Source organism: Schistocerca piceifrons, chromosome 2 (genome assembly GCF_021461385.2).
Source record: "Schistocerca piceifrons isolate TAMUIC-IGC-003096 chromosome 2, iqSchPice1.1, whole genome shotgun sequence".
NCBI lineage: Eukaryota > Metazoa > Arthropoda > Insecta > Orthoptera > Acrididae > Schistocerca > Schistocerca piceifrons.
The window spans coordinates 1,081,484,548-1,081,501,370 of record NC_060139.1 but is presented as its reverse complement, the minus strand read 5'-3'; the positions used below and the strand labels follow the sequence as shown (position 1 = coordinate 1,081,501,370).

At 43.2% G+C, this 16,823-nt stretch overlaps 1 protein-coding gene across 1 annotated transcript in view; it reads right to left on the bottom strand.

The window, feature by feature from the left end:
- LOC124776139 (cilia- and flagella-associated protein 57-like) overlaps positions 1-16,823 on the bottom strand; it is a 178,294-nt gene that overhangs the window by 113,834 nt on the left and 47,637 nt on the right. The window contains exons 4-5 of the mRNA XM_047250976.1: positions 1,369-1,687; positions 1,082-1,286 (exon numbers count right to left, since the gene is read on the bottom strand). Coding sequence (XP_047106932.1) covers positions 1,082-1,286; positions 1,369-1,687 — 524 coding nt within the window. The remainder of the gene's footprint in view (positions 1-1,081; positions 1,287-1,368; positions 1,688-16,823) is intronic.

Sequence of the window (16,823 nt, the reverse complement as noted above, 5' to 3'; positions counted from 1 at the left end):
CTGGAATTACAGTGGCAACTCGTAGCTACGATTGCATCCGGTCACCAACGCCTCCATGCCACTGCTAGGTTATAATAATTTCGTGTGGATCTACGACATGGAGTAAGTTACAGTTTATACTGAACGTATATCGTTTCTGCAAATCTTGGTGGAGGTTGACAATTCCTTGATACAACCTGCACTTGATCCCAAAGCGTTTATGTGTCCAAGCATAAGTTTTACCACTGGTCACATGGCCCGATGAGGCAACATGGCCCATTGTTATGCCATGTGGCATCATGAATATTTCTGTCGATCGCCCTCAATAATGTGCTGTATTTCTCCATTTTGTGTCCTCTGATCACTTACGTACGTCGTTTTTCTAATTTACCGACGAATGTTCTCTATCGGTCCTTTAATAACGTTCTGGTGACCAGACACTGTTTCCATCGGTTTCAGTGCCCTTTTATCCTGTTCAGTCTATAAGCATAATCGTTAACATATCCGTAGGTTTTAAGGAAAATATACATAACAATGTGATTGTGCAGACAAAGGTCCAAGGTCGAAATGGCGCCTGTAGAATATGGATTCGATACTATAGGCACGGTCAGGACAGGGAGTAGGGCAGTGTGTGCTTACACATCTGAGGGCATGGCTTTGTAATTACACACCCTTTCTCTTCTTTTGTCGTTATAGAAAACATGCATGCCACTACACTATGCACACATGTATAGCAGTTACCTACACGCAACATATAAAACACAATTCACACTCCGCTAGGAAAGGGATTATTGTAGTCAGAGGATGATAAAACTCCCTGGATAAGAGGCAGACAGACCAGTATCTCACAGACGACAATGCCACACGACTCTTATTTTAATTCAAAATTTTCTCTGCAAATATAACCCTGATTGGACTCATTTCTCAACCTTTCAAACGATTTTCTATAGTTTATAGCACACTTTCCCTTTTTATAGTCCAGAGACGTGAAGGTTAAGTGCTGTATTAATAACGCAAGGACATGCTACAAACTACTAGCTGAAAGCCTAAGTACTTCCAAATAGCTAAGTAATACTATGTGATTCAAAATTCGAACACTCACCAGTTGGGTGCAGAGCAACACAGTATACATCTTCCTGATACTGCACAGATATCGTAAGTTTCTGTTCTTCGTAGTTCCAAATTCGAACGGTGCGATCAGCTTTGCCACACGTTATGAAAATGGGTTTCCATCGACATGTTGAAAGTCCATTTATCTCTCCATGATGCAAACTTTCTCCCAATAGATCGAACTCAATTTCTGGTTGCTATCAAACAAATCGATAGATATATTCAGCACTGACTACACAAAAAATATGCAAAACGAGATCTTTTGAAGAAATTACTTACTTGTGCTATAGTGGGTCCCATTAAAAATGCAAAATATATCTGTGAGTAGCGGGTAGTTGCAACGAGATAATCTCCATCATTATTCATACTCAGATTCTGAATGCAGTTAATGCCAGGTTCCCTCTCAGCGATTTCAGGACAAGGAATGTTAAAGACATTCCTCTTTGAGTAGGCATGAGCACTCAGTCTTTCGAAGAAATGAACAGCCGATTCTCCATAATTATATGCAAAGCCTTTCGCACCGGAGACTATCTCGCGGATCTCAGTATTTCGAACGTCCTCTTCCGTTTCAGTTTCGGGACGCGTTAGTGGTGGCAACCTGAAAAAGTTGTGAGCAGAAATAGCAGTGCTCTCTGCAGAGCCTGGCAGTGTTTTCTAAATGGTTCACATTACAACCTATAGACAACAGGTAAATCTCTACGAAAAGCGCAGTTGATCAAAGGTTCTGACGAGAGTTAAATTAAAGCGAAACAAGCTATTGTTTTTAAGACGGGCAATCATAATATTCTCTTCGAGAAGTTACGATTTTATGGGATACGTACTTCAGCACATGTCTGGTTCACTTCCGGTTTAAGAAATAGAATGTAGGACTTTACACTAGGCTGTTGGGGTATTACAACGGGTGACGCCACATCATCCGCATTGGGAACAATTACTATGGGAGATCCCATAGGGACCAATCGTTGGTCACTACTGTTCTTCCTTTATGTTAATGATCTCCCATTTTATTTGAATCAAGAATTAGTCCTATCTGTAGATGTTACATGTACTGTTGTCAAGCGGAACAAAGACGTATCAATGGAGAAAATAGGAAATGCTGTTTTTGTGAAACTTACTGTCTGGCTTTGAACAAAAGGGCTTTCTTTAACTTTAAAAGAACACAGCTCATCCTGTGTTGTACTGTCAGATGCATCATACCTCTTGTTACCCAAGTACACCAAAAGAAATGGCAAACAGGCTAGAAAGTTCTAAGTTCTTGGGTGCGCCTATTTTTGAAATCTTAATGTGGGAAAACCATATAGTTCGGTTTGGTTACTGTTACTATAAGGATAAAGGGCAACTTTGGAGAAACCGAACACAGTAAGTCATTTTGTATATTTTCATTCACTGATGTCTTGTGGGAACTAATGTTACTTATAATCCGTCTTGATTGCAAATTTTTTTTTTTTTTTTTTTTTTTTTTTTTTTGCAACCAAGACGGATTATAAGTAACATTATACAATCACTGATTGCTACTATCCCATCAGACATTACGTCTGTTTTTTGCAAAATCTTGTGGGAACTCCACGATTGAGGAAAAAGTATTCAAAAAATGTTCAAATGTGTGTGAAATCTTATCGGACTTAACTGCTAAGGTCATAAGCTTACACACTACTTAACCTAAAGTATCCTAAGGACAAACACACACACCCATACCCGAGGGAGGATTCGAACCTCCACCGGGACCAGCCGCACAGTCCATAACTGCAACGCCTAGACCGCTCGGCTAATCCCGCGCGGCGAAAAAGCATTCATTGCACAAAAGAAAGTAATTATAATGATATATATACAGCCGCGACACTTTCTGCGCAACCCATCCATCATTTTGCACGACAATGCGCGGGCGGATGCAGCGCAATCTGTGACTGCTCTGTTCGGTCGATGGGACTGGGAAGTACTGTACCATCCACCAAACTCCCCGGACTTAGGTCCTTGTGACTTTGATTTGATTCCGAAGATGAAGGAACCACTTCGTGGCATTCGCTTCAGAACTGTACCAGAGAATCGACAGGCAGTAGACCGCTCCACTCGCACCATCAGCAGAACAGGCTCTGCTAACGGTATGCTACGCTTCCCACATTGGTGGCAACGGGTTCTACACAATGCTGGTGACTACTTTGAAGGACAGTAACAGGTCCAAACATGTAACTCTTTTGTATCGGTTGTGGATAAATAATTGCCACTATTTAAGTTCCAACCCTCGTATAAGTAACTAATCAACAAATTTAACTGATCAGTGGTTTTAGAGCTACATGCATACTCCCCAAGCCATCATACGACGCATGTCATTCCTACCTTTTCCACTCGCAAATGGAGCGAGGGAAAAGAAGCTTTTGATATGCCTCCAAATGAGCCGTAACTTCTTTTTTCTTTTCTTCGAGGTTCTCGTGTAAGATGTAAGTTGGTTGCAGCAGAATCGTTCAGCCATCAGTTGGAGATTTTAGCCTCTAAACTTCTTCAATAATGTTTGCGAAACATTCCGTCCAGAGATTCCCATTTGAGTTCGTGAAACATTTTCATAATACTCGTTTTCTGACGAAACCTGCAGCTGACAAACCTAACAGTGCCTCTCTGAATTGCTTCGATGTATTCCTTTAATCTAACCTGGTGGGAATACCAAGCACTCGAGCAATCCTCAAAGGTAGCCACTATAAGGAGCCAAAATATCTGGGCACACGCTAGATAGAACCCTGCCTTTTAAATCGTGCCTCGCAAAATCTTTGTAAATGAGCTACACTTCTGTATGATCCTCTTATGAAACCGAAGTGGACCGTTGCCTTCCCTGCAATCAACCTTATGTTCTCGTTTCATTTCACATCGCTTTGGAACGTTACACCTAGGTGTTTCATAGACATGACTCCGCCAAACAGCACATCACTAATAATTGAGCCGTGTGTACTTCCATCTTTCCACGCCTCGTTTCCTGAGCGTTGCGTGGAGCCAATATTTTTGGTAATCGACAGTGTTTGGGCGCGATCGGGCTCTAGCATCTCGTTGCTGTCTTTTATTGCTTCGCTTCTATTTCGTTTTTCCGCGGTTGTTCAGGGTTGGTCTTTTATGAAGTTCTTTCGTTTGAACTCCCGCCAGTAGTGCACCCACTATCGATTGCGAGTTCTGTCTTTGGTGTACTTAGAAACCGTAGGTTGGTAACACGACCGACTCACGTGTTCATTGCAACAGACTCTTTGGCCTGTACTATTTATAGGCGAGCGCGGTCACGCTGGAGATCATCCACCCTGTGTTTTACGTTTTACGCTCCAGAATTTTCTGCCATTTTACCTTTAAGTCACCGATTTTATCGCCAACTGTTATTATTTTTTATTATCTTCATCTTTTTAAAACAAATTCTGTAGGCTGAAGAGCGGCGTAATAAGCTGCTGCCAGCCCGCCCCCTTTAGGGGGAATCGAAACTCAATAAAGGAAAAAAAAAAAGAATGCTGGAGGAGGTTGTCGCGCAGTGGCCTTCGTGTCTGCTCTGGTGACGTCGACATCCTGCCTTCCGCGTACGGGTGTTGTTACGGAACCCGCACTTCTACCCGTGGAGGAACGCCGGCCTGGTTGGGCCCCTCTGTCCGCTCTTCACTGGTTGTCCGCGGGAGGCGGATGGCAGTCTAATCATCACCTGCGTCGACGAAGGCAAACAAACAGAAACCATCATGGGGCGGTGGAGCAGTGTGAATGTTTCAAGTTGATCGCCCTTTGGGATTGAGTTCATCCAGTCGTCTTTCCCGCCTTGTGGCCACCGCTGTGGCAATCCTCTGTTCTGTTCACTGGTGCAATTCTGACAGTGCAGATTCCTCCACGCATCGTTGCTAACCGGTGTAGTGATTTATTTTTGTAGTTATTTCTGTACGTTTGCACTTCTATGTTTTGGTAGTTCATCCTCCCGCCCTGTGGTTGCAGAATTTCGGGTGGGGAGTTAGTTCCTTGTCTCCCAAGATCTAGTGCTGTATTATTAAGGCTAATTCTAGTTCAGTCTAATGTTCTGTTAATCCCTGGGTATATGTGTCCGCCATACTATTTGCGCTGTATTTATTCTAAGTGAGTTGCACTGACAGTAGTTGGGGGTTCGAGTCCTGTCATAGAGCTGATAAGGGGTCACATTGGTTTCGGCTCGTCAGTTGGAGGGTGTTGCCTTAGAGGTTTGTTAACATGGGCATGTCAGCGTTGTATAGCGCTACCGGGACCTAAAGAAGAACATTGTGCTGATTAGGGAATGTTGTTACACGTTCTTGTTTTCATTTCGATACCTGTATTTGTGAAGGCAACCGCATGAAGTAAGATCTGTTGTGAAGCTATGCTGGATCTTGCGATCTTGGGATTTTTGATTTTGTTTTGATCCCGACTATTTGGGTGTCAGGAATATGGAACTGTGTTGTTAATGTTTAGCTTGAACAGCGGATACGCGGCTAGTTAATACGTGTGTAGTGGCATGGCGTCCTCGTGAAGGCGTGCCCGCTAAATTACTATTGCGTCTCCTCAAAGTGTAATTTCCACGTTACTAAAACCCCCTTGTTAAAAGGAAGAAAAAAAAACTTTAGAAATACCTTCTATTTGCATTAACTATCTTACCTGTCGCTTAAATAAATATCTGCTCAGTGATTAAGCTAATGGGAGTACCTATCCTAAAAGCAACTATAATACTTCTGTTCTGGTGCCTATTTTGGTCCGAAAGATTGTATAAACAGGCTTACATGCTCCGTATGGAACTTCTGATGTTGTTTTTGAGTGATTGTGGATTATTAAAATTGATTATAGTGCAAATGTTTGTATTTTACCAACCGTGTTTATAAGTTATTAATGTGATTGGCTGGAATGTAATACGAAAGTTTTGGGACCATAGGTTGTCCAGGTAGAAATTTTCAAGCCATACTGTGTTGTGAATTCATGTATTTATGTTTTATATTGCAATGAGAATTTAAATGTGGTAAACCGACGGTTTGTGATTAATAATTAAAGATTTAAGAGTGCGTTCACTTAGCGCTTACTTATGTGTTGTGTTATTACTATTTTTAAAAATTATAATAGGCGTTTTAGTTTCTTAAATTAAAGCCTTTCCAATTCGAAAGTGGTGGCCCTCCAATTTTGGGCAATTGTAAGCATCGAAGCAGGATTTGCGTAGTTGGTGTTATGTATTGTATGTTATGAATAAATTATTTATGTGTTAAATCACGTCTGATATGTCAATTCCTTGGCCCCGTCCACACCTTGGTCGTAGTCTTTTAATATTAAATGATCAGACCACCGTTCCAATAATATATTCGAACATTGTGTATTGTGTATGAAACCGGGGACCTAGACACGACGGAGAGGCTTCGTCCCGCTGTAGCCCTCAGTGGTTCACAACCCCACAACAGGACACAGTAGTCTACCCACCCCATCCCATCCCACCGCACCGCACACCAAACCTAGTGTTATTGTGTGATTCGGCCCCCAGTGCCCCCCCCCCCCCTTCCGGGAACGTCTTATACCAGACGAGCAGACCAGGGTAACCCCAAATGTTTGCGTGGTAGAGTAATTATGGTGTGCACGTACGTGGAGACAGTTTGCGCAGCAATCGCCGACATAGTGTAACGGAGGCGGAATAAGGGGAACCAGCCCGCATTCGCGGAGGTAGATGGAAGACTACCTTAAAAAACATCCACAGGCTGGCCTGCACACCAGACCTCGACAGTAATCCGTGCCGGAGAGAGCCTTCCCGCTCGGGAAGTAGCGCGTTACACCGCGCGGCTAGCCAAGCGTGCTTATTCGAAAATTACACGACTGTTTTTCCTACTCGTCTGCATTACCTCACATTTTTCTTCATTCAGAGCAATCTCCCTTTTGTGGCGGTGTTCGTAGCGACAAACACTTGGCTGTAGAAATGGCTTACGAAGTCACCGCCACACTTTTAATAGCGGGCCGACCGGTCCGCTGGAACAGTGAACAGAAAGATGAAAGTCCAAACACTCAGATTAAATAAAAGTCGGTACTTATCTTTATTCACGAAGATACAGAAACAAGGTCGTGAACTCCGTGTCTACGGAAATCTGTCTAGTTCAAGTCGGAGCGGCTAGGTCAGCGTCGGCTGACGACAAACAACAACTCTGCTGCGATGAACACACAACTGACTAGCAAGTACACAATTCGGTGGCGAGTATACAACTGAGCGGCGAATACAGAACTGTCCTAGCGCTCGCGACTCCAGCGCTTAAGAAGCCAAAAGCCAGCGGTGGCGCGCGCAGACTTGCGGCGATTCCTGTCTCGCTGGCGCTGCTTATGCGGACGGCGTCCGAACTTTGATGCTGCCAACCTTTTGGCGGCGGGCTCGGGTGGCATTACTGGCTAGGATATAACACTCCCAGTCACAAAACAAAAGATAAATTTTACCTCTGTCAGCCTGTATCATTCTAGCGTCACTCAATGACGCACCGCCGTACACTACAGCGTCATAAGCAGACAGTCGTAGCCACAGTTTGAGGCTAACATCTACTGATATGAAATTAATGAGTCGGTCATAGCCACAACACTTTCTCTTTCAGAAACTATGGAAGGAATTGTCTGTACTCAGAGCACTTCCGACTGTTGATTCACATTTAATGCTGCTTTGACCGAAGTGACTTGCTTCCATCTTGATAATTGACAAGTCAACAGAGCTCTGAAAGTCCATATTGATCACATCTGCCTTAACAACTCTGAAGAGCCAAAATTTCTAGGTACCACGCTGGATAGAACCCTGCCTTTTAAATCGTACCTCGCAAAAACTGCTGCGAAGTTGAGGACAAGAAATAAACTTTTTCAAAAAGCTTGTGGAACAACATGGCTATCATCAGCGACAACTCTGCGGGCTTCTGCATTGAGCTTGGTATACTCAGCAGCGCAGAGTACTGTCCACGGGTATGTTTGAACGGCGCCTATGTAAAAAAAATTAAGGTCCAACTTAACGAAACGATGTACACTATTTCACAAACAATTAGGTCTACTCCCACCATTAGGGTGCATTTTCTCAGTAACGTACCACTCAGAAACCTGCGAAGGAAAGGTGCCTTAATTAGGAAATACATCAAGATCTTAGAAAATCCTGTACTAACCGAGCATTCTAACATCCCTGATTTCAGAGTCAACAGACTTCCTTCAAAACATCCTTCTCTTGCACTTGCAAACAGTCTCACTGGTACTAATACCAACAATACCTGGAGGATAGAGTGGCTCGAAGTGCCCCAGCAATATTCTAGTTATTACCTTGACAGTCCCTGTGTTTAATCGGCCCCACAAGATATGGTCAAATCTCAACCAGCTGAGAATGAGAAGTGGAAAAAGTGCGGATTCACTTTTTAAATGGGGAATGCTGTCCTCACCAGCAGTGCACCTACAGTGCTCCAAGGCAGACTATCCAACACATCAGGGAAAAGTGCAGCTTCAGGGCATATAGATGGCTAAGTGGAATTCCTGCTATCCGAATCAACAAGCTCTGCTCCAAATGTCCTCTCCCTTCGCCAATCCTACTCAGAACAACTTGCAACCTGGTAGACTATAAATTCAACCTGCACGAAGTTTGGACGCAAAAATGTTATAACAACAATCTACTAGAGTTCAATAGCTTTCTCCAAGTTAACAACAAACAATGGGAACTTGATCTGTCCCCTAGGACATGGAGTAAACTCAACAGTGTCCGGACTAACGACAGTAGATGCAGTAACCTACTGTACAGATGGGGAGAAGCTACCACTGTGGCTGCATGTGTGGCTCTCCAAAACAGACTGTTACCCACATTATTGAATAGTGCCATCGAAATTCGTACCCTGAAAACCCCTCGAACTTCTTGGATACCGCAGGAGATGTGATCAATTATATAAATGGTAAGTCAGTAGATTTGTAAATTATATATACATATATATATATATATATATATATATATATATATATATATATATTAAATTTATTTCTAAAGTGATGTGTAATTACCACACGATTAATAATAGTAATAACGATGATATTATGATGAGAAATGGCTGATGGCAATGCCAATTCCATCAAATATATACAAGGACAAGATGTTTGTAATTAAGTATTTAGAAATAATGTAATTCAATTTTGAAATGTACTTAGATGCCAAACACTAAATAAATTATTTTTTTATCGTTTCATCAACTTTTGATCTCTATTTTCTTGTCGTTTATTGATTTATTCTTTTGCTTATTATAACATATGATAAAATACTTAAATATGTCAGCCCTGTTTACGTAATTGCGGAATAAATTTGACACACGTTAATCGAGTCAATAATATGCCTAAATGACTGCACAATGCAACTTCCGATTCACACGTAGCTTATTACCAGATTAGTGACTAATAGTTGAATTTCGCGTAGATAATAGCCTATAATACGGAAATTCAGGTCCATCTATTTATGCAAACAACTGTTCCTTTTTGACGCCCAGACATTTTTCAGCACCGCTCTGTCATCATCAGGGTGTACTTTTATTTCAGTTCTGTACAAAACAAAGATGTTTTATTAGTAATAACTTGATGAATTTAAGCCTGAAAAATTTTATGTTTGTTGTGATTTTTCTTTTTATCTGAAATGTTAGGCTGTGTACGATCTTCTTTTCCTTACTGTATAACTTGCCATCTGCAACGAAGCGAGTGTGGTAGGCCGGTTAACAAATAACTTCGTGACTGTATTGTGTGATTACTTAAAGTCATTTTTGTGGTATCTACCACCATCTGTATGTTTATCTGTTTTGGAAATAACAGAAACAAACAAAAAATTCGAACTTCATTCACAAATGAGGGCAGATAGCATGAAAATACAGACAACAAATATTTTTGCGCAAGAAATTACCTTAATGGGTCAAGTAATTTGATAATTCCCACATCAAATCACAATAACTTTATTTTGTTGCAGATGGCTAGCTAAAAAAAGAATGTAAAGAATGTCCTACAGAACCCAAAGTATTAGAAAATAAGGAAATCATTACAACAAATGTGAAATGTTTTTAGATTTATTTCTTCACAATAATTATCAGTTAAAACACCTTTGCTTTTACACAACTTAATAAATGTATCGACTATTGATGACAATAAGGTCCTGAAACACATTTGAGCATGACACTTTGGCTGGGTGTCGTCGGTGGTTCTCTTCTGAAGATGGATGCAGGTGCAGCAGAAGAAGGTTCTGCTGAGGTTAAACAAAGCTCTTTATTACTGTTTGTTTACCACCATGGTGTGTGTGTGTGTGTGTGTGTGTGTGTGTGTGTGTGTGTGTGTGTGTGTGTGAGTGTGTGTGTTAGTCAAGATCTCAACTCACAGTTCTTCACATACATCTGTATGCCTTTTGTGGTTAAGCAGAGATGGGATCCGGAAACTGCTAGAGACGATGGCGATTGAGGTGAATATGTCGTTCACCGTCAACTGGTGGACCCGCTTTCGGTGCGGTATGAGTGAAATAGTGCCGGGCAGGCGCCGCCAAGGTGTGGTGGTGGTAGATGCGGCCGCGTCACCAGTACGGCACTGTGCATCACAAACGGAGTGTCCCGTAACTGTCTGAGCAGGTCAATGTTCACAGCTGGGTTGGTCAGCTTTAAATGCTGCTGCTCCCCACTGAATTAGTGGTAGTCGCTGGGTTTGTGTGTTAATCCAAACGATCTGGAGCAGATGCGGTAACCAGTCTCATACCTGACTGTGGATCAGGATATAGTACTTCTTGATTGTTGGCCTGGTGATGGTACACATGGTCTTACGACACAAGGTGTTGCTTCCACTGATCACGCAGTTCAATGACCAGTGCCGACCGACTGCAGCTGTGACTTGATTACCATTCTAGACTTCATCTTCTGCTCCAAGTGCTGCAATAATTTATCCCCTTACAATTTCTCCTTCCTAGGAAAACATAAATCCTCGGATTTACGCTGAAAAGTTTGCTGTCTCATAAGCACAGATTTATTTACACGCGTTTACACTTCATATTTCCAGCTACACTCATGGTGACACTTGGCCCTTATCACTACTCATACTTCTTTCGATCTTGGCTCACACACAGTGTGATCGTGCGTAGTTAATTCTGTCCTTTTGGCTCCACTACGTGAGAGGGAGTGGGTATCAGTGTGCCTTCTAAGCACTAAGATTTAACTTGGTGTCATCTACTCCTCGCCGTATTACCTCTTACAAGATTACACTAATACTTACTACCTATCATTAACAGCTATGAAGGTGAATACATATACCGCGGGCTAAACCTTTCCCTAATCGACTGGGAAGAAAACTGACCTATGCAAACCGATTGATACCTGCAGTGCCAAATACTGGCCTGTGCACGCTTTCCAGTTTGCACACTATCCTTTTGCAGCGTGATATCTTTCTCAGTAATTCGTAAAAGTTTATTTACAACAGTAGGAGATCCATGGTACCCTACCTAGGTTCAGTCTCAAGACATCGTGGCTGGGGAATCTATCGGAACTTCTGAAACTTATCACTCTTTTCACTCTTTATTAATTCCTCTCTCTCCGAGACACTTATCAAGTGGTAACATTGCCAGCTGTATCAGCCCGATCTGTGCTGCCCAATAACTCTATAAAGCTTCTTGATTCTTGGCCGGCTAAAGACGCTATATCTGTTCCTCCTGTGTCGTACAAAAAATTTCTTTAATTCCATTACTTTCTCATATCTTTCAATATCTGACAGACTCGCTATGTCACTGCTTTCGCTTGATCGGATATTGATGGTGGAACTACTGCTACCATGAACATTGCTCCTCGAGGGACTTGGAGCGGTTTAACTGATGACGTCACAGCCAGCGACTATCCTGCATCAATGTGGTATCTCAGCGCTTTTGCTGTTTCGATACAATACCGCTTGACGTGGAACAGTGAAACCTAACCAAGCAATACCGTTGTTGTTCTTTATTCTTGCTCTAATTTATTGGCACTATACTGTTGCTTAAACCTACTTTAATGAATCCAGTGGTATCTGTGAACTATTTTCCCTGGGGGCTACATTTCCCCAGACTACAGCCTCCAAATATTCTTGCCTTAGCCATGAACGTACATTGTACATGACACATATCTTTAATTACTAAAATACATGTTGTTCCTATTGCCCTTAGTCATCCTAAATCATTTTTTTGCATAATCGCTATTTACAATGAAAACCTAATGCCGATTAAGGCTTATCCTTAAGGAATTACCGAGATTTTTGGGGTACCCAAGGTTTCGTATGCCCGAACCAGCCACACTCTGGACACTGGTTGACGTAGAGCCCTCTTTCTGTCCGCATGTCCAACAAACTACAGGATGTGACGGTGCACAGGTAAATTGCACTTCGTTACGGATCGCCCTCGGTTCGTTACAAAATAGTTCACCAGTATCTGACCACACATTATAGGAAAATCAGGGAACGGTCAAGCCCAGGCTGTAGGGAATCCTACGAGTGGATATTAAAGTCCTGCCTGCTACTTAAATATCTTGCTATCCCAGACGATTCTTCAACTCCCTGTCTCCCATTCATCTACACCTCTTCCCTCTTCGGAAAGGTACTGCTATGGAACCATGGAACTGGCTGTCGTCTTCATCTACATCTTCATCTTCATCTTGTGACACCAGTTACACTACTAAACGATAAAATAACGCCAAGAATTCGTCAACTCAACAGAGAGAAATTTTAATGACATATTCTTGAGAGTGTATACAACAAACGATCACAACCACGGAGTCATTCGCATCCGAGGAACTGACGACAGGGCGTGCGAAATTTCAGTGCTAGTGCCATTTATACCCTCCTTTTGCAGCAATGTAGGCTGCAATTCTCCCATGGGAACGATAGTAGAGATTTCGAATGTAGTCTTGCGGAATTGCCTGCCGTGCAGTTTGCACCTGGTGACTCATTTGACCCATTTCCTGCCAGACCTGCAAAGCGCGCAAGATAGCGTTTCATCCAGTCCCAAAAATGCTCCATGGGGAGCAAATCTGAGGATTGTGCTGGCCTGGATAGTTGACATACACTATGTGATCAAAGGTATACGGACACCTGGCTGAAAATGACTTACAAATTCGTGGCGCCCTCCAACGGTAATGCTGGAATTCAATATGGCGTTGGCTCACCCTTAGCCTTGATGACAGCTTCCACTCCCGCAGGCATACATTCAATCAGGTGGTGGAAGGATTCTTGAGGAATGGCAGCACGAAGTCGGCGCTCCAAAACATCACAAAGGTGTTCTATTGGATCAGGTCAGGACTCTGTGCAGGCCAGTCCATTACAGGGGTGTTATTGTCGTGTAATCACTCCGCCACTGGCCGTGCATGCTCGATCGTGTTGAAAGATGTAATCGCCATCCCCGAATTACTCTTCAACAGTGGGAAGCAAGAAGGTGTTTAAAACATCAATGTAGACCTGTGCTGTGACAGTGCCACTCAGAACAAGGGGTGCAAGCCTCCTCCATGAAAAACACGACAATACCATAACATCACCGCCTCCGAATTTTACTGTTTGCACACACACGCTGGCAGATAACATTCACCGGGCATTCGCCATACCCACACCCTGCCATCGGATCGCCACACTGTGTACCGTGATTCGTAACTCCACACAACGTTTTTCCACTGTTCAATCGTCCAATGGTTACATTCCTTACACCAAGTGAGGCGTCGCGTCGTTTGGCGTTTACCGGCGTGATGTGTGGCTTATGAGCAGCCGCTCGACCATGAAATCCAAGTTTCCTCCCTCCCGCGTAACTGTCATAGTACTTGCTGTGGACCCTGATGCAGTTTGCAATTCTTGTGTGATGATCTGGATAGATGTCTGCCTATTACACATTACGACCCTCTTCAACTGTCGGCTGTCTCTGTCAGTCAACAGACGAGATCCTCTGTACGCTTTTGTGTTTTACGTGTCCCTTCACGTTTCCACTCCACTATCGCATCGGAAACAGTGGACCTAGGAAGTTTTAGGAGTGTGGAAATCTCGCGTACAGTCGTGTGGCACAAGTTACACCCAGTCACCTGACCACGTTCGAAGTCCGTGAGTTCCGCGGAGCGCCCCACATTACTCTCTCACAATGTCTAATGATTCTGAGGTCGCTGATATGGAGTGCGTGGCAGTAGGTGTCAGCACAATGCACCTAATATAAAAAAGTATATTTTTGGGGGTGTCCGGATACTTTTGATCACATAGTGTACACCTTGGAGAGCACGTGAGGTGGCACAGGATACATGTAAAAGTGCACTATAATGTTGGAAAAGCACATCGCCTTGTTGGTGCATGACGGTAGGACGAAGGGCTGAATGATGTTTTGGATGTATCATAAACTGTTCAATGTTCCCTCTATGGTGCTGGTTGCTGGCACTGTTATACACACTCCAGACGTTGGCACCCACTTGTATGACTCCCCGAACATGTAGGATCATCTTTGTCAGCATGAGAGAAGCCACTCTTATCACGGAAAGCAGCTGTCCTTTTGTCCTTCCATAAGTGCCTATCGCGACTCCACTGGAGCTGCATGATATTGGGCATCAGAAGAAGACACCTTAACGGCATGCAGTATTGCAGACCTCCTCCACAGAGACAGTGGCGAATGGTCATCTCTAATACCCTCGGAGAAACAGTGTCCCGTGAAGTCACTGTGTGACCCAATAGGGCACTTCGTTAAGGTGATTATCCGTGCATCTGTGCATCGCCACTATCCAGGACAAGGCTGATGAGAATATGAGCCTTCTGCTGACCACTGGTGACAACATCGATTGACTGTGGGGACCTCTCGCCCCATATGTAGCCCAGTTCTGCACTACGACTATAAACTCTGTCAGTTGCGCAACGGCTCACACCCACATGTTAACAATGTTGCAGACGCAGACAGATTTCCGCATGCCGTGGTAAACTTGCTGCTACTGGTTCTGGAGATAAAGAACTGCTATGAACCTTGCAGCGTTCCACAGCTGACAATATGGTTCCTGGTTCATCCGCAGGACTGCGCATTTTTATCACCACATTAACTGCACTCTGATCGTGTCCCGTAAGTACGGAATGCCTTACTCACTTGCATCATGTTGTTCATTTTTTCATTTTCCAGTAGTATATAATTGGATACTGAGATAAGGACTGTTGGAACCTCGCATCGTATTTCCTAGATGGCAGCAAAGTGCTGACTAGTCCGAACGTCCAGGTGCTCAAGCGATGGGCAAGGATTCGAGGCCTGGTGATGGTAGACACGGCTACATCATCGGCATGGCGCTGTCCATCAGAGACTGGGCGTCACATAACTGCCCCAGCTGTCCAACAGTGATGAGCTACTCTGGCTGGATTTAAATGCTGCTGTTCCCCGCTGACTTCGCGGTAGTATCTGCATATGTATGTTACGCTGAACGACCTGGAACAGAGGCAATGACCGGGCAGCTGTTCTAACTGGCAGTGGGTCAGACTCTAGTACATCCTACAGACTGGCCCACGTGTCGGCATCTGGACTGACGACGCAGGAGCATCACTTGCATGGCCACACAGTTAAATGGCCAGCGCTGGCACACTGTAGCCGTGGCCTGATTGCTGCTTTGTGCTCTGTCTTCTGCTGCAATTACTGTAATAATGTATCCCATTACATAAACGACGGTTGTCTGCATATTATATGGTTCTGAATTCTGATAATTTAGTCGGAAAAACGATTACCAAAGGACCTTCAAAACCAAACGATGGTTATAAATTAGTATACAACTTCAAAACAAAAGAATTTCTAGAAAATAGTATATGTTTTAAAGGCTAATTTGAAATATAGCAGAATGATGTGGAGTGCATAACTTAATCCTCGCTTTTAATTACGCTTTTATCATACTTCCACAACTATCATTATACCAGTACTTCCACAACTATCATTATGCCAGTAAGTACTTTAATAGACAATCTTATTGAAACACTCACACACCTCGCAGCAGTCGCCTCTTTAAAATTTCGTGATTTAAGAGCAGAGAACAAGAGTATTTGGCGTGAAAGACACGCTACTTCCTTCACCTTGTCAGACCCAGGACAACATACAGAAATAGAATCACAAATTCTGTAACCTACAAGTATGACTGTACAACAATATCTCAAATTTGTAACTCATCCCAAAGGCGTTCCACTAGGTTCAGGTCAGGAGTCTTTACAGGTAGTCCATTTCAGGAATGCCAGGAGTCTTGACAGATAGTCCATTTCAGGAATGCTATTGTCCACAAACCATTGGCTCACAGATGCCGCTTTATAACAAGGTGCATTGTTATACTAATACAATCAATCATTGACTTCGAACTATTCGTCTACTATGCACAGTACTCATTGCAATTAAATAGGTTCATATGAGCCACATATAGAATTTTCTTAAGCGCAATAATGGGACTACACTTCAATCACGAAAAACAGCCTCCACACCATAACACCATCTCCTCCATACCTCAGTGCTGGCACTGCCCTTGATGGCAGTTAACGTTCTCTAGTCACCTGCCTAACCAAACCACTGTCGTCGGATTGCCACATGGTATTGCGTAATTCATTACTCCAAATCATTCCCGCCTAGTCATTCAAGTGACATCCTTCTTTACACTGCCTCAGTGTTACTTATCTTTGACTGTAGAAATGTGCGGCTTATGCGGAGCCACCCAAAAATTGTCTTCCCATTCCTTTTAATTCTCTAAGTACGTTCATTGTAGATGTACTGCTGATAGCACTTTGGAAATCTCGATGATTTCATGCGATCTTTT